Source organism: Centrocercus urophasianus, unplaced genomic scaffold, assembly GCF_019232065.1.
Source record: "Centrocercus urophasianus isolate 14NV4802_14NV808 unplaced genomic scaffold, USGS_Curo_1.0 seq_16, whole genome shotgun sequence".
In the NCBI taxonomy this organism is placed as follows: domain Eukaryota; kingdom Metazoa; phylum Chordata; class Aves; order Galliformes; family Phasianidae; genus Centrocercus; species Centrocercus urophasianus.
In genome coordinates, this window is record NW_024884711.1 from 23,764,280 (window position 1) to 23,790,835 (window position 26,556).

General features: G+C 40.2%; 1 protein-coding gene across 1 annotated transcript; it reads right to left on the minus strand.

Annotated features, from left to right (window-relative positions):
- Window positions 1–4: 4 nt before the first annotated feature.
- SDHAF3 (succinate dehydrogenase complex assembly factor 3) lies at window positions 5–26,301 on the minus strand. The gene is made up of 2 exons (XM_042817514.1): window positions 26,119–26,301; window positions 5–743 (listed from the first exon to the last, which is right to left on the minus strand). Exons 1-2 carry the CDS (start codon window positions 26,299–26,301, stop codon window positions 540–542), a joined length of 387 nt encoding a protein of 128 aa, XP_042673448.1. The 3' UTR covers window positions 5–539.
- Window positions 26,302–26,556: the final 255 nt, after the last annotated feature.

Genomic DNA, 26,556 nt, shown 5'->3' on the forward strand with positions numbered 1-26,556 from the left:
ATGATTTCTTCAAAATCAATTTAATAAGGAATTTCATCTTTTATTTTAAAGCACATTTCACAATGAAGCTGAAGAAGAATTAACAACAGTACATTTCTAATACTGATCATTTCTTTCCATTGAAATGAATGCACTTCAGCACCATACTTTTGTTCTGTCTATTGAATCCACATCAGAAAAACAAATGTTAACTGTACCTTCCCCTTCACAGCAGAGGATGATGTAAAAATGGAAAGAAGTTTTGTTCCGAGTTGATCAAAATTAAAACCTTCTATTTTTAAAACATCAAATTAGCATTACCAAATTCTTTAAGTCTCCCCCCCTTCCATTAGAAAAACAAAAACACTGCAATTAACATAAAATTGTCATAATGATTCCATTTTACCAGACATAATTGCATAAAAAGTCAGAGATACCACCTTCAGACAGGTTATGGCAGCAGCAGCAGCCATCATTCCACAGAAATCACATTCTACCCCAGCTGGAAAAGGAAGTTTCAAAATGGTTCTGTATGCATTAAGTCAAATGTTCAGAATCTTTCAGCTTTTGTGTTCGGAGTCTTCAGAAATAGTGATTTTTTGCTTAGGTTTGGTAGCCTCATCCATCAGCTCCTTCAGCTGCCCAATCTGCTCATCACGGAAGTCATTAAGTTTTTCTTCTGTGAGTTGGATTCCAAATACAGCCTTTTTTCTCGAGCTCTGTTTGTCGTCATTAATTTGTTGCCATATCAGCGCTGCATAGTTCTATGAAGAGAGGATATAAAGGTCACAAAAATGACACATGCAGGATTCCTGTCAACTTCTTTTAACACCATTTTACCATACAATCATACTCTTACACAACCTATGAAAATCCACCAACACCAAATGACAAAAACTACATCTTGTTCAGAAAGAACCACGCAATCACCGAAGACACAAAGACCAGAGGGTCTTCTGAACATGAGAACTTCTCTTGGTCGTGCTCCTTTCAGACAGACTAAACTGCATTGCCCCAAGTGAACCTCCCCAATGATCTTCTGAAGGGAAGCACGCACCCCAGTCAGTGGGATCTTACCCACTGTGAAGTGTGATATACAGCTACTGAAACAGATAGAACAAGATACGCAGCGTATCTCAAACTGTTACTAACAGAGAAAAGCCATCAGTGTTCAAGAATCTCTGCCCTGGAAGCAGTGCCCTCAGCAAAGCACTCCACCATGTGCTGATATGTTGTTCTGTCGCTTAAGATTCAACTTGAATGCAGAAAATGCACCATCTTCTCACTGCATATGAACTGTAATGCAGAACTCCAGATGAAGATCAGAAATAAGTTTAAAAACATAACAGGAGAGGGGAAGGAAGCTTACGTTTGCTCTTTCAGGAATGTACCACAAAATCTGGTGATCACAATCTGTACCCGGCAATGAGAAGAAGCAGCATCTTTGCTTTTGCTTCAGCTTTCCTTAGAACTTACAGAGTGTAACTATTTACCAATAGCACCTCCTCTAACAGCAGAGCCAAAACAAACCCCTGCTCAGCCTTCTCAAACAAGGAAAATCACTTCTTCCTTTCTTTTTTTATTTTACATATAGCTACATCTTCCAAATACAACAAACCTTCTCTGGCAACTGTGATCCAAACCTCCGACAGATTTTCCAAGGGCATCTTATTCCAGTTACAGTTCACACTGTGCTCACAGTACGTGAGAGAGAAGAAACAAAGCTGGAGACAGACCAGCCTGCAGGCACAGCAGAGTCATGCTCAGCGTACATGAGGCAGCAGAGGAGAGCAGGAGAGCAGCTGAGCTCAGCCATCGGGCTGCCTCAATACTGTGGTGTGAGATTGAATGACGTGGATTCTGTAGCTGTGTGCTACAGAAATTCACAAAGTATTTACTGTAATCAATAACCACCTTTTTTTTTTTTTTTTTTTTTTTTTTCCAAGAAGGTCACTATCTGAAGTGAATACACAGCTTTTCCTCTGTTTTACCAGAATGGCACAGGGATGGGTGACAGCTGAGGTTTTAGAATATCACTAATTAAGGAAAGGGTGTCAGCTTGTTGCTTACAAGGTTTAGAAGAAATCAAATACAAAAATAAAAGCCCCAACTGCCCAAACAAAAGCTCTGCTGCCTGACAGCCAGATGGACAGACTGCCATCCTGCCCAGTACACGCTGACAGGCTAGCGTTCACCTGATATGATATGAAATGTTCAGCAAAATGTATGATTGAATTATAAGGTAAAATAAAAATTAAATTCCCATCTGTACTGGGAAGAATGGCAACCATCTTCTCTGTCTTCTTTGGCGTCCTCCACAAAGGTAGGCTTAACATGTAGAACATCGTATAGAGCTGATGCCTTCATCTCTTCCAAAATATCATCTTCACTTACAGCCAAATTAATGACATAACACTGATCAAACAACAACATCACTGGGACAGAGCAGCGGCAGCTGCTCATTGCCCTGTTAAACGTCTCAGCCAGCCATCAAGAAGTGATATCAAATGATTTTAAACCATTCCTCAAGATGATATCTAAAAACAAGCCTGGCCTGGCAGGTCACCCACATCACTCATTGGAAATTAACTCCAAATTGTAGCCTGTCAAATTCTTGTTCTGTTGCAAAATATTACACCTGCTGCCAGGGCTGCAGTGAGAAGAAACAATAATGCAAATGGACAGCACAGCAAGCAATGCCCTCAGCTGGGATTGCACAGAGACACTGGATTTATGTTTCTACATACATTCAGACAGATTTCTGTAGCTGACTTACTCTTTTCTTTTTTTTTTTTCCCCAAAAGATCTCTCTTTGCTTTGTTTTCTGTTAAGCTAATTAAGTATCAATTGCAGACAAAATATTCAGAGAAGTGGTGTTTAAATGGGGGATATAGCTCACGGAATTCCAAAGCATTAGGACTGTGGCCAAATCCAGAGTCTTCAGTACAACAGAGATGTGGACCTGTTGGAGCACGGCCAGAGGAGGGCCATAGTGATTCGGGTCACTGCTGTAACACAGCTCCTGCTGGGAGATGCTATTAGATTCACCACATAACCGTGGACATCATCAACATCTGTATGGCAGGAGATCAAACATTTCAGTTCTGATGCAACAAACACCACTTACATTCAGAAGCTACAATGAGGCCTCTCCAGGAACACCATGCTCCATTAACTACAGCACTAGAAATAAGGTATCTTCATAAAACTATGGCTAAGCTATAAATTTATATACAAGAAAAAAAAAAAAAAACTAATGACAAGCTGATTTATGACAGAAGCCAATGTTTTTTCTTACATTTTCTTGATCTAGCATCTGATTCACTACCAATGCCATTGGTACACAGTCCATTGCCTAATATTGAATAGAAGAGGCAGAGCTGTGCAAAATTACAACAGCAAAGATAAGCAAGCCTTCTTTATGTCCAGTGTTCACACAGTTTTGCTGGAGGTACAGCTTAAATAAAATCCCAATCCTCCTTGCATGCACACACAAACCTCTGCTGCTCAAATTAAGCAAACTGTGAACTCCAGCTCTTGGGTAGTGAGAGGATATGGAGCGGAGTCCCAGCACAGCTCATGGCACGCGATGCCAGATTCATTCACCTGACTCACGAGTTACATTCCATGAGAGCAATCTGGCTAAAAATACTTAAAGATCTACTTACCACCTTCAGAAAGCTTGTACAAGCCAGAAAATCTGCTGTTTCTTTTACATTTCAAATTTCAGACATTCTTGATGTTTTTTCTTAATAATAGAGAAGCTAAAGATAGAAAGTTACGCAGAAGTCAGTGTGTTAAATACGTAAGTTTATTCAGAGGTTTGCTATGTACAGAACAATGAAGACTTATAAAACAGACCGGGTACCTTATAAGACCAAGTCCAAGACAAGTCCAAGAGCAGGGAGCAGCTGAGAACCCCATTGCAAGTGGTAGAATTTGTTCTTCGTGCAGCTTGTGGTTACAGCTCCTCCTTAATTACCATTTGGTCTGTTAATTAGAAATTATAGGATTTTGTTCAACCTGCATTTACTTTTGGGGCATGAGATGTCTTCACTTGCAATGGGATTTTGTAAAACTGATGAATGTTACGTTTGTAAGAGAAACTAAACATGCAGACCCAGGCTGCGTGGGGTGACACGGTTCTTCTTCAACTCATGATAACCTGACAAACCGTCCTTCAGACATGAGGGTCTCATCACTACATTCCTTTCTCTAACTGGCTTCAAACAACTTTCTTGCTTTCTTGTGCTAAAAAGAATGTGTTTATTAGTTGGACTATTTTTTGAAAGAAAAAAGACAAAAAAATACCTTTTATCCTTGAATGAATCTGTAATCCCTCCTCTGGAGTCTGTTTCCTGTTTGGGAACCCTGCTGAGGTCAGACTCAGCAACACCCTCAAGTGAAACACGTGACCAACAAATTCTCAGTTCCTTTTCATCTTCAGAAAAGTTTGAATTACATGGCATTTTCACTTCTGAGGGTGAAAGACCACATCACCATTTCTAACGCAGAGGGCTAAAACAGATTTCAGCAGTACAAAGTCATTGGGTTGTGAAGACTGGAAACAACCAGAAAATGTCAAAAGTTTTCTAAAACTTCATCAGGAAAGAAAAGCCAAGAGAACTTTAAGAACATCAAGTTTTCCCAAGAGACTCAGGACTGATGCTAAACCAACCAAAACTTCAGGGCAGTGACCACAGTAACGCAGGGATGCACACACTGCAGCCACAATGAACTGGTACCATATGAGATTGGTTTTTTCGGTTGCTTGCTCGTTTGCAGATTGGAAGGAGAGAATGAAAAATTGTTCAGCTAAAATGGAGCCAGGGAATGTAATTATGTACTACTTAGTAATCAGCATGGAGAATTATTATTTGATCAGGAAGGTACAAATGGACTCCTTTTTTAACACAGTTTACTAATATTGTTAAACTGGAAGAAATGACATTTATTTAGAAAAATGTGAAAAAAAGTTCAAGAACCAATTCAGCTTTGCTTACGGCTTAAATTATACATTATTTTAATTTCCTTTTTCATATAAGACTTATGAGATCGCAATATGAGGTAAAAGTGGAAAGTTTGTGGTTTGACCATCAAGGTAAACACATATCAATTACCCCATTAGAGTATATCAGAGTGACTTAGCTGTCATTTGTGGAAGAACAAGCTGTGATTAATCATTTCTTTCTGGACGTACAATACCAACATAAGTTTTATGTATCAAAGCCAAAACTTCAGTCTCTAAAAGCTTTTTGCATCATCTGATAGCAGCCATGGTAATTAAGATCTTCTTATCTTATGTCAATAAGCTTCGTCTTAGGTCTTAAAGAGAAAACTTGAGCTAATTCCAGTGAAGGAGAAAGGAATATTCGGCACTCAAGGACCATGAGGATGATCCAAGGGCTGGAGCATCTCTCCTAAGAAGACCAGATGAAGGAACTGGGCTTGTTCAGCCTGAAAAAGACTGTGTGGAAACCTCACTGCAGCCTTCCAGTATTTAAAGGGAGTTTATAAACAGGAGGGAAATAAACTTTTTTACTTGGGCAGACAGTGATATGATGAGAGGGAATGGTTTTAAAATAAAGGAGGGGAGATTTAGATTAGATGTCACAGAAAAGATTTTTACTGAGAGAATGGTGAGATGTTGGATCAGCCCAGAGCGGCTGTGGGCTGATCCAACATCTCACCATTCTCTCAGTAAAAATCTTTTCTGTGACATCTAATCTAATCTAAGCTGTGGATGCCTCATCTCTGGAGGTGTTTAAGGCCAGGCTGGATGGGGCCCCAGGCAATGTGATCTAGTATTTGATCTAGCAGTTGGCAGCCCTGCCTTTAGCAGGGTGGGGCTGGAACTTGATGATGCTCCAGGTCCCTTACAACCCAAGCCATTCTATGATTCCACGATTTTGCGACATGCTGGATAGAAAACTCCTAAGGAGAAATAAATTGATCAATTCAGTTCTGAAAATAGATCAAACTGAAATGTAAACACAGCACAGGAAATGGAACAGGAAGAACAGACTGGAAGTAAGACCAAAGAGATGGTCAGAAAACTGAGTTCCAGTGGCTTGCCAAGCTCCTGTGATACCCCTCTCTTCCTATGGACAGGCTGCAAAATTCAATCTGTAAGTTTCCCTTAAAAATAAGCCATAAAAGAATGAAAGGGGAAAATAAAGAAAAAAAAAAAGCCTTCTCCGAAGTACATACCAATGTTTAGAAAGCTCTTTAAATTGGTGCTAGACACAAAAATATTTGGAAGAGAAATACATCAAAACCCCATTGAACTTAATAAACTGAAGAACAGAAGTCACACTTCTTTCATGAATACTCTTTCACATTTTTATACAAATCCTACTAAATCCTCAGCAATGTGAAAGATGCTTATTTATCCACCCAGATTTGATTTCACACTTCACACAGTGCAAGGCAGCTCTCCTGCGATCCTGTGCACTTTCCTCTACTCCTGGTATTTTGTTTGGCAAGTCTTGTGCTACAGCCTCACAGAAGAGTCAAGGATTAATCACAAGCTGTTCATTTAAAGCGGGGCAAGGGATAAGACCTGAAATGATAGCATCAATACATTTTTTTAGGAATGTAACTTGTTCAGTACACTAGTTACACTGCAATATTTCTATTTAAATATTAAGCTAGAAAATCTTGGCAAAGTGTTTTACTGCAGCTAACTCCAAGACAAATATCAGCAATAAGAACAGACATTTTAGGTTAAAGAAAACTACATTCTGTTTTAGAACTATAGTCACACAACCACAATTAAAGCACACAATAGAAACATCATCAATTCTTCAAAAAGAGGACAAGCACCTTGAATTTGCTTTTATTTCTTTGAGAATGTATCATATCACTACCCAATTTTCAAAGACAATGATTTCATATCTAGGTATTTGCAAAAGCAAAATAAAGCCTGTTTCCAAGACAACCACATCAGTTTCCAGACTGCTGGCTGCAGAAGATTAAATATCCCAATTGATGATACTACTGAAAGGCCTTCCATGTATGTTCTATTCAATTTATACTCAATGAAGCATAAGCATACATATAGAAACTTGGTATCCTTATTTTTCCATTACTTACATTCCTGTATGCTTATTAGAGCCAAAACTTTAAGGTAGCAGAACAACAATAAAAAATCTCAAGTATAAACAAAAATTTCATCTGTAAATAGGGCCTTGCATTGATTTCAATGACACCACAAATAACATTTCTGCCGAGGGTGCAATGAATTTTTCACTGAAATGGACCCACACAAGAATAATGCGATTGAATGAATTAGGTAAAACCTTATGGGCAATATTTAATAAGCAGTCCAGAAGGTTATTACCTGAGGGACGTCAGATCTGTCCCTCAGGATGGACAAAAGCATCCCCAGTTTCAGCTGAACATATTCTATACTCTCTGTTCCAAAGCAAATTTGGCAACTGAAAATCACAGAATCATAGAATAGTAAGGTTGGAAAAAAAACACTGAGATTATCTGGTCCAACCTCAACCCACCGCCACCATGCCCACTGACCATGGCCTTCAGTGCCACATCCACACATTTCTTCAAAACCCCTGGGGACAGTGACTCCACCACCTCCCTCTAGTAACACTGGCTGAAATGTACACCCTGCAGTGGTACTTAAGGCAGACAAGCAATGGGCTGTGGAAGATTATGGGCCCACCTTTCCAACAAAATGGCACACACACATTGCAAGGTGTGTTCCTCATGCAGCACAATGAAAGTGACTAGCTGTCAATAAAGAAAGCCTGCGTACAGGGGGACTTGTATTCTTTCAAGAATAAAAAACGTATTGCCGCTGGGAAACACAGGTGAGTCCTTTTTGGGTGTTACTTAAACAAGCATGTCATCCAGTCTAGGAATTTTTAAGTTCTACTCTGAAGAAATAACTCCATGCAGTTAACCAAAATCCTCCTGTTAAAATGCAGTCCGTGTTGTTTCTAAATAGCAGCAATACATCGTTTCTATGAAAATAAATGCATGCTGATAAAATATTTTCCTTAAAGCAACTGACAACATACTGGTTTATATCTGTGAAACCGCACTGCAGTAAAGACAATTTACTCACGCTACTGATGTGTACTTGTTAAAAGGCAAAAGTATTAACCCACTAGCCTCTGTGCTACACTCTGGGCAAGTTCTTTTCCAGTTCTTGCTGCTGAGCACCAAAGGATGCTAGACGACACTCACATTTAGATAAGAAATACACTTTGTACACATATAAACTTACTTCCATTAAATAAATTGTTTCAAAAATCTCCTATACTCCCTAATAGAACATACCACAGCTCTTCCTTCCTTTTTGTTTTGCAGCTCTCAAAATTGTAATGGAAGGTCCTCTGCTCTGCTTTATTTTCTTAAATTATGGCAATATAACAAGCGTGCAGCCAGAAAGTCTTCTGATATAATAGTGCAGACAAAAAGGTCAGAGAAATTAAGTTGCCTTTCTAAACATAACCCTAATATTGTGCTGGGACTTTTTCCTGTATGGTTTTTTTTCCTGTTTCTGGAGATGGAGAAACTCTGAAGCCTACAACTCTAACCTGGTTTTTAACTTGTTCTGAACTATTTCAGAAATTGCCAGAATTTTTCACTGAAGAAAGCAAATGCATCATCAGTGCATTTAAGAGCTGCTGTAAAAGAGGATGCATCTCTACTATATCAAAACCTCCAGATTTGGGGAATTAAAAAACCCACTGTGATCATCTACAAGCCACTCTCTATCTTTCTATCCAAAGAGGATTTTTAAAGCATCTTTCACATTACAGCAAGTAAGGGCTGAGCTGTCACAGAAGAACAAAAGATTGGAAAGATGAAGTGCAAAAGGAGCGAGAAAATTTCACTGATCATGGAATCACAGAATATCCTGAATTGGAAGGGACACACAGGGATCACTGAGTCCAACTCCTGACCTGCTGAACAAGTTCCCAAATTTAAGAAAGTACCTGTAGAGAGAACTAATTTGAAAGCAATTCTGAAAAACTCCATAAAATATTCTCTACTGCTCTTGGGAAAATCAAATATATAACAAATTCAAGCCTGAATATATAGTCCTATAATCTCTGCACAACACATACTTCAAAATGAACTCATCCAAATCTTGTTTCATTGCTTCTTATTTGTTTCTGCTCATGTACAAGGTGTTCTTAACATGAGAGGTGGCTTCCTTTGAATTATTAAATGAGACAAAAAACAAGCTACGGAAACCAAGTAAGTCAAATAGGGTTGTATGTATTTTGAGATGAATGAACATTTAGCCAAGAAAACCTTAAGCTTTCACAAGAATAATTCAGACTGCCTGCTTACTCCAAAAAATTTTCACACACTTGGTATTGCTGAGCTAGAACATAAGTTAATTTGCTTTACAATTTAAAAGATCTTTAAAAATAAGTGAAAACATCAAGGCAACATTTCACAAAAGCAAATACACCATGCTGAGATCGCTCCGACTGGCTTAGATCTGCTCTGTGGCTGCCAACCTCCCAGGTGCTTCAACAGCCACATGCTATGTTGTTCAGCTTTGGGTAAGGCATTGACATTTGGAGCAGGAACAGCTTCCCTGAATAGATGATAGCAGAAATGGGAAGTGCAGCACAACAGTTCTACCTGTGCACTGAAATTCCCGAGACAAAGTACCTCTGCTCTGAGTTAAGCCGTACTATTTAATCATTTTGGTATGGCACATCTGCATTTGTTCAAATGCTCTCTCCACATTAATACGAAGATATTTTTTCATTAGTGTGAATGATAAGCTGCTGCATTTTTTTATCTATGCCTTATTGGGAAGCATGTTCTTCTAGTGTGTACAATGACCTGGAAAAGAGTAGTTTTCAAACTGACTACATATCAAGATCTAGAAAAATCTCTATCTGCCATCCACTGGGAATGTGAATAAAACTTGCTCAAAGTTTCTACAGAAAGTAAGCTATATTATTAGAATTAAGCTGTACTAGCCCTATAAGGCTACTATACAGGTTTGCATGCATACCTTTGCACATCTTTTTTTTCTATAGAAGAGCAGTGGGATCATCTGCATTCTACTGTATTCATTTATGAGAAAAACCCAAAACAGATCTCCTTGTAACTGCTTGTTATATCCATTGTAGGAGTGACTTCAAAAACCACAGTTATGCAAAAAAAACAAAAAACCTTTCCTTGCAGAATGCAGCACAGTGTTTTATTGCATTTGGTGCATGTAGAATTGGCCCGGGAAAGTTCTGCCACTGGTGCTGTCAAGAATATCACACCTATCTGAAATATCGTTAGGATCCCATCTTCCCTCCACAACACTGCCTACAAGCAGTCTATTCACAAATGAAAACAGTAAAGTGGCATTACCAAGGAAAACAGAAATCTTTGGCGAGTAACTTAGTTAACATGTGCTTCTGATGGATGCATGGCTACAGCAAAGGCCCTAATCAGCAAATGGGGTGGCTAAATAGCACAAGGGGTCACAAGAAGTCATCTGGCACAACTGAAGAAGAACATCTGAAGGTGAAAAGAAAACATGAAGCCAAATTAATTCAAAGAGCTCATTTGCGCTATTATTTACAATTAAAACCATTAATGCTGTTGCCTGCTTTCTGCTAGCCTTCTAAATCGATTCAGATGAAGCACTGTTTGATTCCAGTTTAGCTAATGCATCCTAAAACTGTAATGTTGTCAACTAACTGGAACTAAGTCATCGATATCACGGAATTGATTTTCAAACAAGATGTCTATACAGACGTAGATGCTTAATTTAATCCTACCTTTACCTGTTGCTGTGCATTACAAGTGCATATGTGTGCAAATAAGTGCGCAAACAAAACATGAAAAACAAAATGATAAAACTTAAGGATGGAGACAGCACCCACGTCCAGTATGACCCTACTTTCTAAGTCCTTGCCCACTGCCATAAAGGTTTTTCCAGCAACTGCTCAGCACATTAACCTTCATTTCAGCCAGATATGTAATTTATATGACTGATGCTGGTTCCATAACACCAAATCTCACAAATTAAACTAAAGTATACTAAACATCGTCAAAAATTGCAGCCAACATCACATCTACACAGTTACATTACATACAAATTAAACAAATAACTGAGCGAAACCAGGCAGTGTGATTTTCAGTTCTTTGTGCTGTTATTCTTGGATGGCAAACAAGCAATGGGCTGTACCACAGGGGATGCTGACATGTATCTCCAGAGTTCACGCCTGCACTTCAGTACCAGCCCATCGTGAATGCAGATTTAAATTATGGCTTTCTGGCTTTTATCACTGTCATTAATTCTGCTTCAGATCCAGAAGCTCTGGGAATTTTCCAGTTAACACTGGAAAACTGTAAGTTCAATCTTTTCTCAGAAATCACAAGGAAAGGTCTAATATTATTGTGGTTTGGATGTCAAAAGACCAAGTGTTCTACACATCACAGTAACACACTTTCAGTAAGCTCTTCAATAAAAAAGTAGGGACACAATTGTAACCTTGGAAAAACAAAATAACACCAAGGTTCTGCATCACCAGTAAAAATTAAAACTTACCTAAAAATTCTATCAAACATCTATTTTTGAACGCTGTGAAGTAAAAGCAGAAATGACTTGCTTCCACTACGTGCTTACATATTACGTGCAATTAATGTCATTAAAGACATGAATATTCTTCTCAGGTAATGGCTAAACATGAATGATTTTACTTAAACAATTAAAAAAAATTGGAAGCTAACACTACTTTCCAAGAACTTCCCAACCTATTATCTAATTAATACAAGATATTTCATTTAAATCCCAAATGGAAAAAATGTATTAAAAGCAAGAAGAAACAAATTCTCAGCCCCCTCAAAGCAGCAGAACCTCAGGATTCTGGCAGAGTGTTTTTTCAGTCCAGTGCTTAAGAACATGCAAAAAAATTTCACATCATCTAAGAAAATGAACATTTTATCATTTCCCAATCAAAAGTAATGCAGCTGCTCATTTGAAAACCCGAACACAACGCAACAAATCCAACACAAACAGCTTTTTCTGCCACATGAGACAGCATCACAGCGGATGCCAGACTGGGAGAACTACAGGCTGGATCTCACTCGGGCCCTTTGCTCCAAGCAGCCTCGGCTGGATCTCACTTGGACTATCCAGTCAGAGCAGTTTGGGCCATCCACTTCAACAGAATGCATGCGCAGAGAGTCTGACAGAAGCAACCTCAGCAAAGCGGTGGCCAGAGCACGGGCTGCACCAGGAAGGGTTGAGAGGCCGCACTGCTCAGCCTTCAGAAGAGCAAGCCCAGGGCACGAGTGAGCAAGAAGGCAAATATTTACTTTCAGTTGATTTACTGAAGCCGGATCAGAATACCAGCTTTTTGTGAATGTACGTATAATCTAGCTTTTACATTAAGTTTCCATCTAATTCTTCTGCAACAAACAAACTCAAAACTTCACTGGCAGAGATTTTCAGTAAAGAAACAGAATGCATTTATCTTTTTTCTCACTGAAACAGCCATCAAAGCTTTGCTTGTCCAATACGCAAGAGGAAAGAAGAACAAAACCTCCTTTCCAGCTGAAATGCAACCCACATTTTGCAACAGCAGCCACAAAGTATCAGATGAACATTTACAAGGAATCAAGCACACCTTCAATAACCTCTAAAGTGTGACAGGATTCTATCTAGCAAGCCGAAATGAAATAGCAAGAAAACTAGCAAGCATTTAGCAGATGCCTTCCCTACCTCTGCCAGCAGCGCTACAAACCGCAGCATGCTGGAAATGCATTATTTTGTCCAACATTCTCTGTACCAGAAACACAGAAATTGTTTAAGCATTGTTTGCCTCACTAACCTGAAAGCTCTTCAGATGAATCTGTTTCCTGGGGTCCTATTCCACAATCCAGGCAGACAACACCTTGTCATGATCAATTTTGCTCCTCCAGCTTCACTCACCACCCTCTGATCTGGCCACCTTCCAGCCTAAAGCATCTCAGTGTCCTGTCACCACAGCTGTGCCACCACCAACTCAGGGAAAAACAAGGTAGCGGTCACATTCTTGTTTGGATCAATTCATTAGTAAAATCTTATTTCAGATCTTGCCAGTTGAGATACTGGCAACCTCTGCTGTTTGATGAATACATCCCAGTATGTCTTAGCAGACAGGTCTACAACTTGGCCATCTTCTTCTCAACATGTCTGTGAAGGTTTTGTAAGGGTGTGTCTTACTAAAATTCACTGAGCCCTGTGTTTCTAACACACTGCCTTGTTATAGGTTTTCAGCAATCCTGACACAGGCACTTTTCTGCCACACAGAATCCCTCCAGTGACACTTCTCGAGTCCCAGGATTTCTAATCTCCACCTTACTCAATACAGAAGAACAGAAACACCTTACTCTCTCTGCTGATACAGCTCCATTTTAAAAGATAAATATTTAACTGCTTACAGCACAGGTTGTTCTTATCAATGGAAACAAAGACGATATCAGGCAAACTGCCACCAACATTTCTAAGAAACAAGAGCCACCACAACTATTTTCCTCTAGCTGGTCAATTTGGGAAACTAGTCTCCTGTTTTGGAGTGGCATCTGCTGGAGACAGGCACCCCATTCACCAAGCTTAAAAAAATAATAACCAATGTTCACAGTTTTCACAAAGCAACATTCATTCCTTCTTGATCGAGAGCACAATGCTTTTTCTTAATGATGAAACTTCTTTCAGCTATAACAAAGGTAGTACTGCCCACGGACATGACACTGCCCATTAAGTTTCTTTTCATCAATTAATCAGCAGCAGAAGCAGTGGGAAAAAAAAAACACAGCTATACAAGATCTCCTTTCTTAAACCATTGAGGATACAATATATATTCATTATTTCATTAAAACTCTTCACATCATGGCTCTCCAACTCTTACAGTAACTCACCACAATGGCTGTTAAAAAGCTCAACAGTATGCTTCGCTGCCAACAACCAACTGAACTTAAAAATTCAAGAGGTCGAGCAAACAACTGGATATCATATTCTTCTGCCAGACACCTTCAAACGAATTCTACACATTAAAACAAATGCAAAACTACAGTAAATGAAGTAACTACACAGAGCAAGGCAAGAAATTTCAGCACAAAGAAGAACAAAGCAACATGCTGGTACCATGGCCTAAGGCTGACCTATGCTTTCCACATGATGCTTGAGGTGAAGCAAGACTTGAGGCGTCTTCATGGCTCCAGTGAGGACTCCCTCCCTACTCCCACAGCAGCAGATGCCTGTGGCTGGAAAGCAGAGGGCTGCAGTGCAAAGGAATTTCACTTCCGTGTGCACCCAATATGTAGATGAGGCATGCTCAGGAATAGGGACACACTGGGTCCTTTCATCAGACCAAGAACACTTGGTGGAAAACTTATTAGTGATCTACACAACAAATGAGAACTTAGAAAGAATGACTGGCACAGGAAAAAGAAATGAAAAACAAAACGCAATACATTATGCCAAAAGCATGCATCTGTTATGGAAGAAGAAAGCATTTAGCTTTCTTGTGCCAGAGAAAGGCTTAAAGAGGAAGAACAGAAGAAAACCAATTACACTCAACTGTTTGATCACAAGACAATGAGTAAAACATTTTGAAGAACTCCAAGAACTTTCCAGCTCCAGGAAAAAAAAGGGACTCTTACCACATCGATGTCTGTCAGAAGCAGAGTTACACACCAGCAGCTATTAAGTTCCTCAAATTTGGTTAGGATTTTTTCACTTCAATATAGCAGCAGCTTGTGCAGGGTGTTTATGTCAGATTAGTTTGCTGTAGCAGGTTTGACTCATCTACAGATCCAGCTGGGAGATGTAATCTGAGCAATGTGAGGGAGGCAGGAGCAGATTATGAGAGGTGTCTCCACGGAGAGATAAGACGTTTCTCAAATGGAGAAAAACCAACAACAGGCTTCAGAAAAGCAAATTTCAGCACAATAAGGAGTCAGCAGGTAGAATGCCAGGGAAACACAAAGACGGACAAAAGAATGGTGTGCGTCTCCTCTTCTCTGACAAAGGATCAGAGGGTCACCACCAAACATGGCAAACTACCTGGGCAGCTACCAGCTTTTGCTGCTCCAGTAACAAACTACTCTGGTGCACATCAAAACCAGAAAACACCACTAAATAGATTATGGCCACAGAAGGTAGAAAATGCAATATAATTTTTGAATTAAAAAGCCTTCACAAAATCTTCAGCAGTATTTTAATGAATTTATAGTTTTCAATAAATAACAATAATTCAAGCTGTGAAAATTCTAACTAATTTATATTAGAAAACTCAAAATCCTACTAGTTTTTAGTAGATAAATGTGCCTTACAAATTTAGGTATTTGCTGCCATCACGTGTACACTTCAAAAACTGCAATCTTATGAACGATAATTACTTCTGATGTATCACCAAAGTCTAAAATCAGCTATCAAACTACAAGTGAGGGCACTATTGACAGAAGTCAGAAGGTGACAGAGCCTGAAAGATTGCTAATGTAGTACAAATTCTTCCATCAAGACAGACTATACAGATGGTGTTACTACACCTCATATAGCACACAAACTCAAGTCAATTACATAACTCATATGCCTAACACTGTGCAACTGAAAAAGGCAAAAGCTTGATTATGAGCTAAGTGGCATTTTGTGGTCTACAGAAAACAAAGCAGTTGCTCTGATTTGTTCTATGCAGATTTTAATACTACTGACACTACTCAGCACCTTCATTCACGACAGTCATGGAGAGTTGTCTTAAGTTCCCACCCTTTCATCACCGTTCTTCTGCTTCAGATTCAGAAAAGAAAAATGCAGAAATTCAGAAAAGAATAAAGAGATAATATTGCAATGATGTAATCACCTGTTAACTTCCTCTAATTTATGGATAAGAATAATTCAGGAAGGAAAAAAAGCATAAAATTAGTGTATAAATTTTGTATCATTCAGGAAATCACATGTAACAAGGGAACGTGCATCTACTTTGGGAAATGGTTTTATACTAAAATAGGGGATAGTTATACTGGATACAAAGGAAATGTTTTTTACAATAAAGATAGTGAGGCGCTGGCACAGGTTGCCCAGAGAGGTGGGGGATGCCCCATCCCTGGAGACAGTTGAGGTCTGGCTGGTCCACGCTTTGGGCAATCTGATCTAGCTGTAGGGACCCCTGTTCACTGCAGGGGAGTTGGACTAGGTGACCTTTAAGGGCCCCTTCCAACTCAAACGATTCTATGATTCTACTGCACTAGCCATTCTTGAAAGATGGGTAGAAGATCAACTCAGAGGTTTAGCCTGGTAAGGTAAAAAGTGCATTATGCACATTTGCCTTTGTCTGCTCTGTCTCTCACTAGTATCTCTGCAACAAGAAATGAGCATATTATCAGCACTCAAGCTCTCCACATATCACTAAGCCTAAAAATAAAAGTAAAGTCTGTTTGTAGTATTACTTGCAACTAACTTTTAGTATAATGAACAGTTCATTTGAAAAATCTCATTGACATTAACTTCTGGAAATGACCTTTAAAAATCAATGAATACAAATGTTGTCAGATGCTAAGATTAAATAAATGTTTCCATCATGTCCTTAAAAAAAAAATTAAAAAATTTAAAAAGTGGTTTTTAATTAGCAACTTCCAGACACAGAAATAAAAATGTTTTGCCAGAAATTTGCTGCCCAGTGCAGGAGTGAGCTGCAGTACGAATGGTAGAATATCAATTAGAAGACATAGAATCAGCTTCAGTCTTAAAACACGCAAAGCTTTTGGCATTGTGAAAGACAGCAAAAACAAAACAAAGATTGATAAAGATGCTACAAAAGACAAGATTATGAAGTTGAAATCTAAGGTTTGGTGTCTTGGCAAAACTGACACTAACATTAGTAAACTGTATAAGGGAGCCTTGATGAGTTCAAACATATCAGCTACACATCTAGATGTGCTGCACAAGTTCAGGGCTCTGAAACTCCTCCCATCTGTACAGAACGACTTGTAGATACCTCGTACAATGCTGAAATGTGAAAAAGCAATTCTGAAAGAAATATTTAGATATGCTCCAGATTCCATTTTAATTCACCTTAAAAATATCAATTTTGTGCCTGCACACAGAACAGAAAAGCATATCCATACAGTACATGCAATTACAGCACTCGTGATATTACTGCAGTAATTACAAAATACAGTACTTGACAGCACTTGTGGTAAGTTGGCAGTGTTTATACAATGTTGACAGTGGAAATGCATTGAAAACATAGTAACACCTACCACGCTTATAGACACTACAATCTGGCAGTATTCAAACAAGTGCCAAACAAATGCTAGAAGGAATGTATCAATTAAACATAAACAATCAGAAATTCTTATAAATTTGCAAATATGGTTTAAACCTGGTTTTCTGTTCAACCTGCTACAGTCTTAAAATACAAGTCCACAAGACTGGTGGATGTGTTATTGAGGTATTTTCTCCATCTGCAAACTTAACCTGGAGGTTAAGGATTTCTAGACCTGTATCAAATCAAACCTTTTGAAATGTCTGTCACAGAACACTGATGAAGTAGAATCAGATTAATTTGCAGCAATTAAATAAACTGCTAGAGTCAAAGAGTACTATCTGACTGCATACCATTAATATAATTGACCCTTGATTATTATAACTTCAATATAAAAAAAAGAAATCTGGAGGCTCTCGGAGTAACGTGCTGTAAAAGTACATAATTTGCATCCTTAGGCTTTTTATTTCCTAAGTTTCAACCACATACACAAGTATTACAACGCTTCACATACCACAGTTATGAATACGCTGTGCTTCCTTTGGTTTAGACAGAATTTAATACCACCACTAGATGGAAACCTGAATTACCTTTTAAAATCACAATTCTGCAAACATCCCATTCCCGTGCATGTTGCTACAGCATCTGATTTTGCCATGTTCTTACTCAGACATCTAATCACAAGCTGGCTGATACAAAGCTGGATTCATCAAAAAAGTTTCCACGAGCAGGCAGCCACAGAACTTCCTCTGAAGCATACGAATCTGCAAGCATTAACATAAAGATCCTTGCTCATCTCCCAGGCAAGTGCTATTGAATGCAAGGAGTGAACTGTTACGCATATTAGAGATTCAACCTGTTATACAGCAATCTCAGCTTCTCTATCGAAGTTGTAATTAATAAAACTTCCCATACAGCTCAGGCTTAATCAATCCCACACAAAATATCAAAGGCACTGCCTATACTTCGCGAATGCATACAATGACCAAATTATCTAAAATTTATAAAACTATTTGCACACCACATATTTATACTAAGTTCTACCACTTCAGTGGCATTTACTCCACAGTTTACAATAACCTGAGAGACTGGCAGCCACAACCATCTGCTGTGTCCCCAGTAATTCACACAGTGCTTCTTGCTGTATCAAAACAGTTGCAAATAAAGCAGCAGACTGACACATCCATCAGGACAGCCAATGCACCGGCTACATGCACAGACACAACAACACATATCATTGCAGAACTACAGAATGATTTGAGACCTTAATGATCATCTAGTTCCAATATCCTGCTGTAGACAGGGCTGCCACTCACCAGCTCAGGCTGCCCAGAGCCCCATCCAACCTGGACTTGAACACATCCAGGGACAGGGATCCACAGCTTCAATGGGCAGCCTGTGCCAGTGCCACATCATCTTTTGAGTGAAGAATTTCTTCCTAACATCTAATCTAAATCTCCCCCCTCTTCTAGCTTAAAGACATTCTCCCTTGTCCTATTATTATCAGACTGTGTAAAAAGTCAGTCTTCCTTCAGTTTATAAGCTCCCTTTAAGTACTGGAAGGCTGCACTGAGGTTCCTCTGGAGCCTTCTCTTCTCCAGGCTAAACAAGCTCAGTTCCCTCAGCCTTTTTTCACAGGAGATCTGCTCCAGCCCTCTAATAGTTTTTGTGTCCCTCCTCTGGATCCACTTCAACATCTATGCTATGGACACCAGGCCTGGACACAGTACTCAGTACTGTGACATGTATATGTGACTCAGTACTGTCAGACACATACACAGTATGGGACCTTGCAAGGGCAGAGCAGAGGTGAACAATCACATCCCTCTCCCTGCTGACCACTTCTCCTTTGATGTGGCCCGGATACAGCTGGCCTTCCAGGCTGCAATTGCACACTACTGGCTCATGCAGCTTTTCATCCACAAGAACCCCTCAATTCCTTCTCAGTAGGGCTGCTCCCAATGAGTTCTTCTCCCTGAGTCTGTATTCACGCCTGCGAGTACAAAATCTTGAACTTGCCCTTGTTGAATCTCATTCAGTTCATGTTGGCCCACATCTCAAGTTTGTCCAGATCCCTCTGGATGGCATCCCTTCCTTCTGCCATACCAGCTGCACCACTCAACTTCATGTCATCAGCAAACTTGCTGAAGATGCACTCAATCCCACTATCATTGCCACTGTTAAAGATGTTGAAGAGCACCAGTTCCAAGACTGACCCCTGAGGGACACCACTGGTGAATGGTCTCCACCTGGACATGGAGCCTTTGACAACAACCCTCTGGCTATGATCATATAACCAATTCCTTGTCCATTGAATAGTTCACTCTTCAAATCTATATCTTTTCAACTTAGAAATAAGGTTTTGGTGTGGGACCATGTCAAAAGCCTTACACAAGTCCAGGTAGATGACATCAGTTGCTCTTTCTTTGTCTACTGATGCTGTCACTTTGTACAAGGCCACCAGAATGCTCAGGCAAGATCTGCCCTTGGTGAAGCCATGCCATCTGTCTCAGATCATCTCCTCATCATGTGTGTGCCTCCACATAGCTACCAGGAGGATCTGTTCCATGCCCTTCCTAGGCACAGATGTGAGGCTCACCAGCCTGTAGTGCCCCAGGTCTTACTTTCTCTGTTTCTTAAAAATGGGAGCCATGTTTCCCTTTTTCCAGTCACCAGGGACTTCACTCAACAGTTATGACTTTTACAAAAATGATGAAGACTGGCTTGGCAACCACATTTGCCAGTTCCTTCAGGACCCTGAGATGCATGTTATCTGGTTGCATAACTGGCATGGTAACATGATATAAGCATTAAGAATACCAATGTCAAAGCTTATGAATTTGGAAAATACATATCAAGGTCTAAAACAAAATCTCAGTTTTGCCTTTAAGTCTTACTTTCCATTAAATCCAGACCACACTATTACTGAAACAGGAAAAAAAAGGAAAAAAGAAAAAGAAAAAAAAAGTGGTATATTTCCATACAAGTTAAACTGAGCGGCTTAATCAAATGGTGTACCACACCAACCCAGAGCCACAAACACACAAGGAACCGCTGGCGTCAGAGTGGGCAGAGGAATCTGGTGGAGAAAACACTGTTCTCTAGCTGACAAGTACTCCGTGCTCATTCCCATGAGGTGCAGACCCCACACATGCCAGGCCGCTCCTCCGCATCAGAAAACCCCCAGGCTGTTGGAGCCTTAGCAGAAGAGAAGCGGGCTCCCACTCCTGCTTCTAATCCTACACTTGAAGGAGCACTGGAAGGATGGGAGTGAAGCCAAGGAATTTCATTACCAAGAAATGTTGTTATAGCGATTCATTTTGGTTCTTTGGCTATTTGGTTTTCTTGTTGCTTTTTTTTTTGCTCTTTGGTTGTTGGGTTTTTTTGGATTTTTTTTTTGTTTTGTTTTTTTGTGTGTGTTGCTGTTGTTCTTCTTTTTTTCTTTTATTTTTATTTTTTGTCAGAGGGATTTTTGGACATAATAGCTGGTTCAGGGAGCTCACCAAACCCTGGGTGCCCCAAGGAAAAGCTGCCATCTTACACAGGCAGACTTCAGATCTGGCTCCAGAACAGGTCACCCCACGCGCAAGGTCAGGGCAGCAGGATGATTTCCTGCATCTGGCCATGTTCAAATCCCACATGCTCTTTCATTTATCAGCCATAACTATTCAGCTTTCAGAGAAGTGAGAAATTCCTTCCTGCTTCTTGAGAGATATCAAAGAAAATAAAGGAAACTGCCTCCAATTCAGTGCTTACAAATTAAGACTCGATGGCTACCCTAAGTAGCAGCTAAATATATAAGTCTCAATAGGAATTTATTCTGAATAAGAAAGTTTTCACCCAGATAGTCATAAAAAAACACTAAAAGCAAATTCCAATGTATCCGGTAATGTTACAATGAAATATTACTCTTAAATCCTATTTCACAATTTTCATAAAAGTCATAAAATGGCAAAAACCTTAAAGTCATATTTCACTTCCAAAAATACGTACTTCTTTGTCAGGCAAAGAGAAGATCACTCATATAATGTACTTTACAGAAACTTACAGCATAATACAGAAAGTTAGCAGCAGTTGCAGACTTACACAGCCCATACACTTGCTGAAAAGGCAACCCACATTCCACTCCTGTTCCAGTCTGATTCCAGTACTGGCAACAGCTTCCTCGTCTGCCCAGTCAATTTGTTTGGTCATTTGCTCTTCAAATTCTCATTGCAATTTCTCAGTGTGCTTTTGATTGCAAGAAGCTTAAAAATAAATCAAAAAGGGGGAAGGAAGATCATACTAGCCAAAAGAAATAAGAAGGAAAACATTTGTTAGACCCAGTCACCAGCAGAAGGAGATGCATCGTGACAGCTGTGCCCTGAGAGATATTATGGGTCCATGCCATAAATCATTCCAGCAAATCAAACACTGCAAGTGCCAGGCAAAACTGAAAACAAATTTGATGAATGATAATTACTTTTATCATTTCTGATATCACGTTAACTAGAAAAATTAGCCATTCTTGAGAGGCTAAGGGACCAGTTCCCCAGATAGAGAGATACAGTTTCATCTTAATTTTGCCAATATAATGCCCAGCCATATTAACAGCAATGAAAAATAGTCACCTTTCTTCTCAGTGTACAACAGCAGATGCCAGCTCCCCAGTCAGTCTCAGTTAATTTGAAAGCTTATGAAAAGACTTTCTGAGTGAAAAAAGGCCAAAGCATTTCAAAGACAATTTATTCTATCTCTCTGATGTGAGAAAATGTCATGTAATTCTGCAGAATGATTCTGCTCATCTCAAGATAGTCCAGATCTTCCAATCTACCAAGGTCAGACTTTTTAAACAAGGTAAGTATGAAATTACCTATTTCAAAATTAAAAGAAGAATTATGTAAACGATGTAAAACAAATACTTAAATTACCTAGCTGAATATTCTACATTATGTCATTTGTAACCTGGAATGAAGTAATCAATATTACCTTAATATTACCTATTCTTATGTAAGCGTTCTCATCAGCTACCATATGATTTAGAAGACTGTTGAACTAATTCACTTACCATATCTGTCAGCATTAATTCAATACCATTCCAAGGCAATAATCACTATCAATCTAATTATATCAGCCACCTCCTGTAAGTGAGTACCAATTATTTTAATTAAAATATTAAATATTTAGAAAATAGGAAGGAGCATACATTAATAATTGATATACTTAATTTGAATCTACCTGAACAGCCATAATTCCTGAACAACAAAGCGTGCTTTCTTTGCAATTCCCTTTAATATTTCCCAATGGGTCTCAAGAAGCAAAGCACTAATCCAACAGAAATGACAGGAAAAACACAATTTTTATGTTGTTCTACTTTTATACAAATTTGCATATAGCTGCAGAGTATTTCTACCAGTTTTGATTCACTAAAGAACTCTTCCAAGAATATTCAAAGCGCACTTTATCTATTTTTAAACTCAAGTCGTTCTGGATTTGCCATAAAATGGCATTTTCCACTAGCACAAATTGTGATAGAACAATAAATTTCCCCCTTTCTCTATAAACCAAAGAGTTCTTTTCCCATCTCTGTTAGTGCAAACTGATACTGCAGCACTATTAGGGCAGTACAGGAATTCTTCCAGAATCATCCACATACTGAGACAATACTATCTGGGGGTCTTTTCAACACTTTTTTCAATTTCTGTTTAAACTTAATCTAAGAAATCTCTCTTTAATGTTCTACTTGTGCTTCTGTGTACTGTAAGTATGTTCAAAATGACTGCACCCATTGAGAATTAGAAGCTCCATTCTATTTCTTCGCTGAGATTTGGGTTCTTCCTTACTGCAGTGTAACAGAACCTAATATTAAAGAACTGTAGCAATTTTAAAAGCTACAGTGCTTGAACACCCTGTAAAAATAAAATTCCTCTAATGGTTGTTCTTAATGCATTTAAAAGATTACAATTTTTCACCATGTTTCAGGAGAAATAAAGGGGATTTGCACAGTTTATTTTCCCAGATAAACAAACCATGTGTTCAGTTCTCTTGAAACAGCATCATGATTTAAAATGGCATGGTGAAAAAACATTGGAAGCAACCCTAATGACTGACTAAAATGCTAGGCAGTTTGCTAAATAGTAAATTTGTAAATACAGATCAAATAAGAGGACAACAACCTTACAAACACAGACTGTGTGTTCAAACCAATGACCTTCAACACATCCCATATCTTACTGGAGCTCAGCTCCATTTCTGTTTTGTAAAACAGCATATTCAGGCACTTTCCCACACACAAGGTCTGACCCTATCCATAAAGCACCGTAGAAGTTTTAACAAGAATTATAAAATCATTAAGGTTGGAAAAGACCACTAAGATCATCTAGCCTAACCATCAGCCCACCAGCACCATTAGCATCTTGCTAATCTTGCTCTTGGCTAATCCAAGTCTTCTACAGAATACCTCAGCTACCTGGTTCAGGCCTTCAGGGGCCGCAAACCACAGCACGCTGTGAGAGGCACAGTCCCAAAGGCCAGAAATGCAAAGGTCTGATTTAGAAATTCCACCCTTGAAACAGATAATAATCTGGGGGAGAAAAATCCCGGAAAGAAACAAAAGATTAAAGGAAAGATGAGAAGAGCCACATTAACCACTTGCTAATACATCCCAGCATCTTGTTAGAAGAAAGGTGTATTTGCAAAGTTCTTAGTGCTCACGCACTCAAAACAGTTATTAAATTAGTTTCATTTCTTTGAACATATCATAACTAATAGCAATGCATGCCAGGTTTCAAAATTCACATTCCTTTCCTCATAATTTAATTTTTCCCAGTTTTCTCTGTAATCTACTTCTAAAACATTTTTAAACTGTGAAAGGTGTTCACTATTTGTTCACTTCACAGAAATGGCTAAAAATATCTCAGTGTAAACACCGTTTTCCTTTTAAAAAATATTGTAAGGAAGATTTTACCACTGAAAATAGTAACCTGCAACTTGTCTTTTTAGCTCATGCTAAGACTGGAAACAGCAAAGCAGAAACATTTGAGCACTACCAAATAAATTGCAACTGAGAATTATAATAGCATCAGCCACTTGCAAAGAAGATACCAAATTTCCAATTTCAGCATCAATCAGTTGGTAAGCACCAAATAAAATATACTTCTTCCTTTCCTCTAAGGAGGATACCAGGCAGCACTCTCCCTCCCTTCTTACACCCCAGTGTTGGGTTAATGGATCTGCATTACTCCCTGCATTTTAGCTACTGCGTACCTAACAGACAGATGGTTGGGCCAGGTCTCCCCCAGCACCCTTCCATCCATCAGTCTGCAGCTCTGCACACCACCTGTTCTAATCAACTCCCAACACAGAGCAGAGAAAACAATTCAACTTTCCTCCCTGGCGAGGAAAATAATTTTGAGAATACAAAAGCAAAAGTCAAAAAAACAAACATTTCAGTGAGTATGAAAATTAACTAGAGGCTTAATTGTCTATAAAATCCTAGAATCTTCCGAGTCGGAAGGGACCCTTAAAGGTCACCTAGTCCGAGTCCCCTGCAATGAACAGGGAAACCTATAGCTAGCTCAGAGCCCCATCCAGTCTGATCTTGACTGTCTCCAAGGACAGGGCATCCACCACCTCTCTGGGCAACCTGTGCTAGTGCCTCACTATCCTTACCGTGAAAAAACTTACTCTTATGTCCAATCCAAATCTTCCCTCTTTTAGTCTGAAACCATCTCCCCTTATGCTATCACAACAGACCTTGCTAAAGAGCCTATCCTCTTCTTTTTATCTTCCCTTTAGATACTAAAACCCACGCTCAGGCCTCCCCAGAGCCTTCTGATCTCTAGGATGAACAGCCCCAGCTCTCTCAGCCTGTCCTTATAGGATAGGCATTCTCTCCCTAGGATCATTTCTGTGGCCATCCTCTGGGTGCTCTCCAATAGGTCAATGTCTCTCCTGCACTCAGGACTCCACATCTGGATGCAGTACTACGGGTGAAGTCTCACAGCTCAGAGCAGAGGGGCAGGAGCACCTCCCCTGCCCTGCTGTCTATGCTTCCTTTAACAGCCCAGGATATGGTTGGCTTTCTGGTCTGCAAAGGCACGCTACTGGTTCATATATGTATGTCTTTCATCACGGTTTGGATGCTCTAACTGAAAGCTCTTTTCCTTTATGGAGTATCTGTCACATTTCCCTGTTCTGTGGCCTTTTTTGGGCTTACTGATCTGTCAGCACCTGACTGGCACCCAGCCACCTAAAGAGTCCCTCCCCTCCGGCACTTGTGAAATGTCACAGAATCACAGCATACTCCAAGATGGAAAAGATCCATAAGTATCATTGAGTCCAGGTCCTGGTTCCACACACGAGCACCCAAAATCCAAACCCTGTGCCTGAGAGCTTTGCGCACTGTTCAAACTCCATCACGCCTGCTGCCCTAGGAACTGTTCTGTAAAGGCAACAATACCACTCAAAAATGAAATACAAGTTCATGTGGAAGCTATTTACACATGTATATTTAGTTAATCGTAATTATACAACCAGCTACACGTGTAGCTATATATACATACATATTTATGTAACATACATGCAAATGACACCCCGTAATTTCACATCTGTTTCACACGCACAGATAGCTAATTACATAATTGTTACATATAGATGCGCGCACAGTTGTGGTCACACGCCTACAAGGCAACGACAGACCCCCAGCGCTGCTCTGCTTGCCAGCGGGGCAAGGGAGAGGGGTGCCCCGCCACAAGCACAGGCTGCGGCAGCGCGGGGACAACCGGGCCGGCACGGCCAGAGAGCGCTGCCTGGGCTGCCAGCGTGCCCAGGCGGCCCGACCCGCCGCAGCTTCCCCCGCCACCCGCGGGGCCGGGCCGGGCAGCCATTGAACGCCGCTTCACTGGGCACTTGCCTCCCATTCCCGCAGGAAGCGCCGTGCCTCTGCGGGCCCCGCGCCCTTGTGCTTCTTGAACTCCTCCTTGACGTAGCGGTCGCCCAGCTCCCGCAGGGCGGGCGGCAGCGCCCGGTGCAGCAGCAGGATCCGCCGGTAGAGGCTCCGCGCGCCGCCCGCCCCCGGCCCAATTGCGCCCGGCATGGCGGCGGCGCCGGAGCTGTCAGGCGGGGCCCCGGGGCTGCGCTCCGCCCTCGGCGGAAGAGGCCCGGCGCGGGGCGGCCGCGGAAAGCCCCCGGGTGGCCTCCGCGGGTGGGGGGGTGTGCAGTCCGCCGCTGCAACCTCAGGGCTAACTGAAAGTTAGAGCGTATTCCGAGGGCGTTGTGAAATCCTTCTTGAAGTGGCAGGCACGGGTCACTAACCACTACCCTAGCTGAAGGGTGGTGGTTATGTTGCAGT

Excerpts from the sequence above, each read along its gene's own strand:
- SDHAF3 (XM_042817514.1), bottom strand. The coding sequence starts at position 26,301 with ATGCCGGGCGCAATTGGGCCGGGGGCGGGCGGCGCGCGGAGCCTCTAC. Across the intron at positions 744-26,118 it reads GCTTCCTGCGGGAATGGGAG|AACTATGCAGCGCTGATATG; the intron begins GCAAGTGCCCAG and ends CTCTCTTCATAG.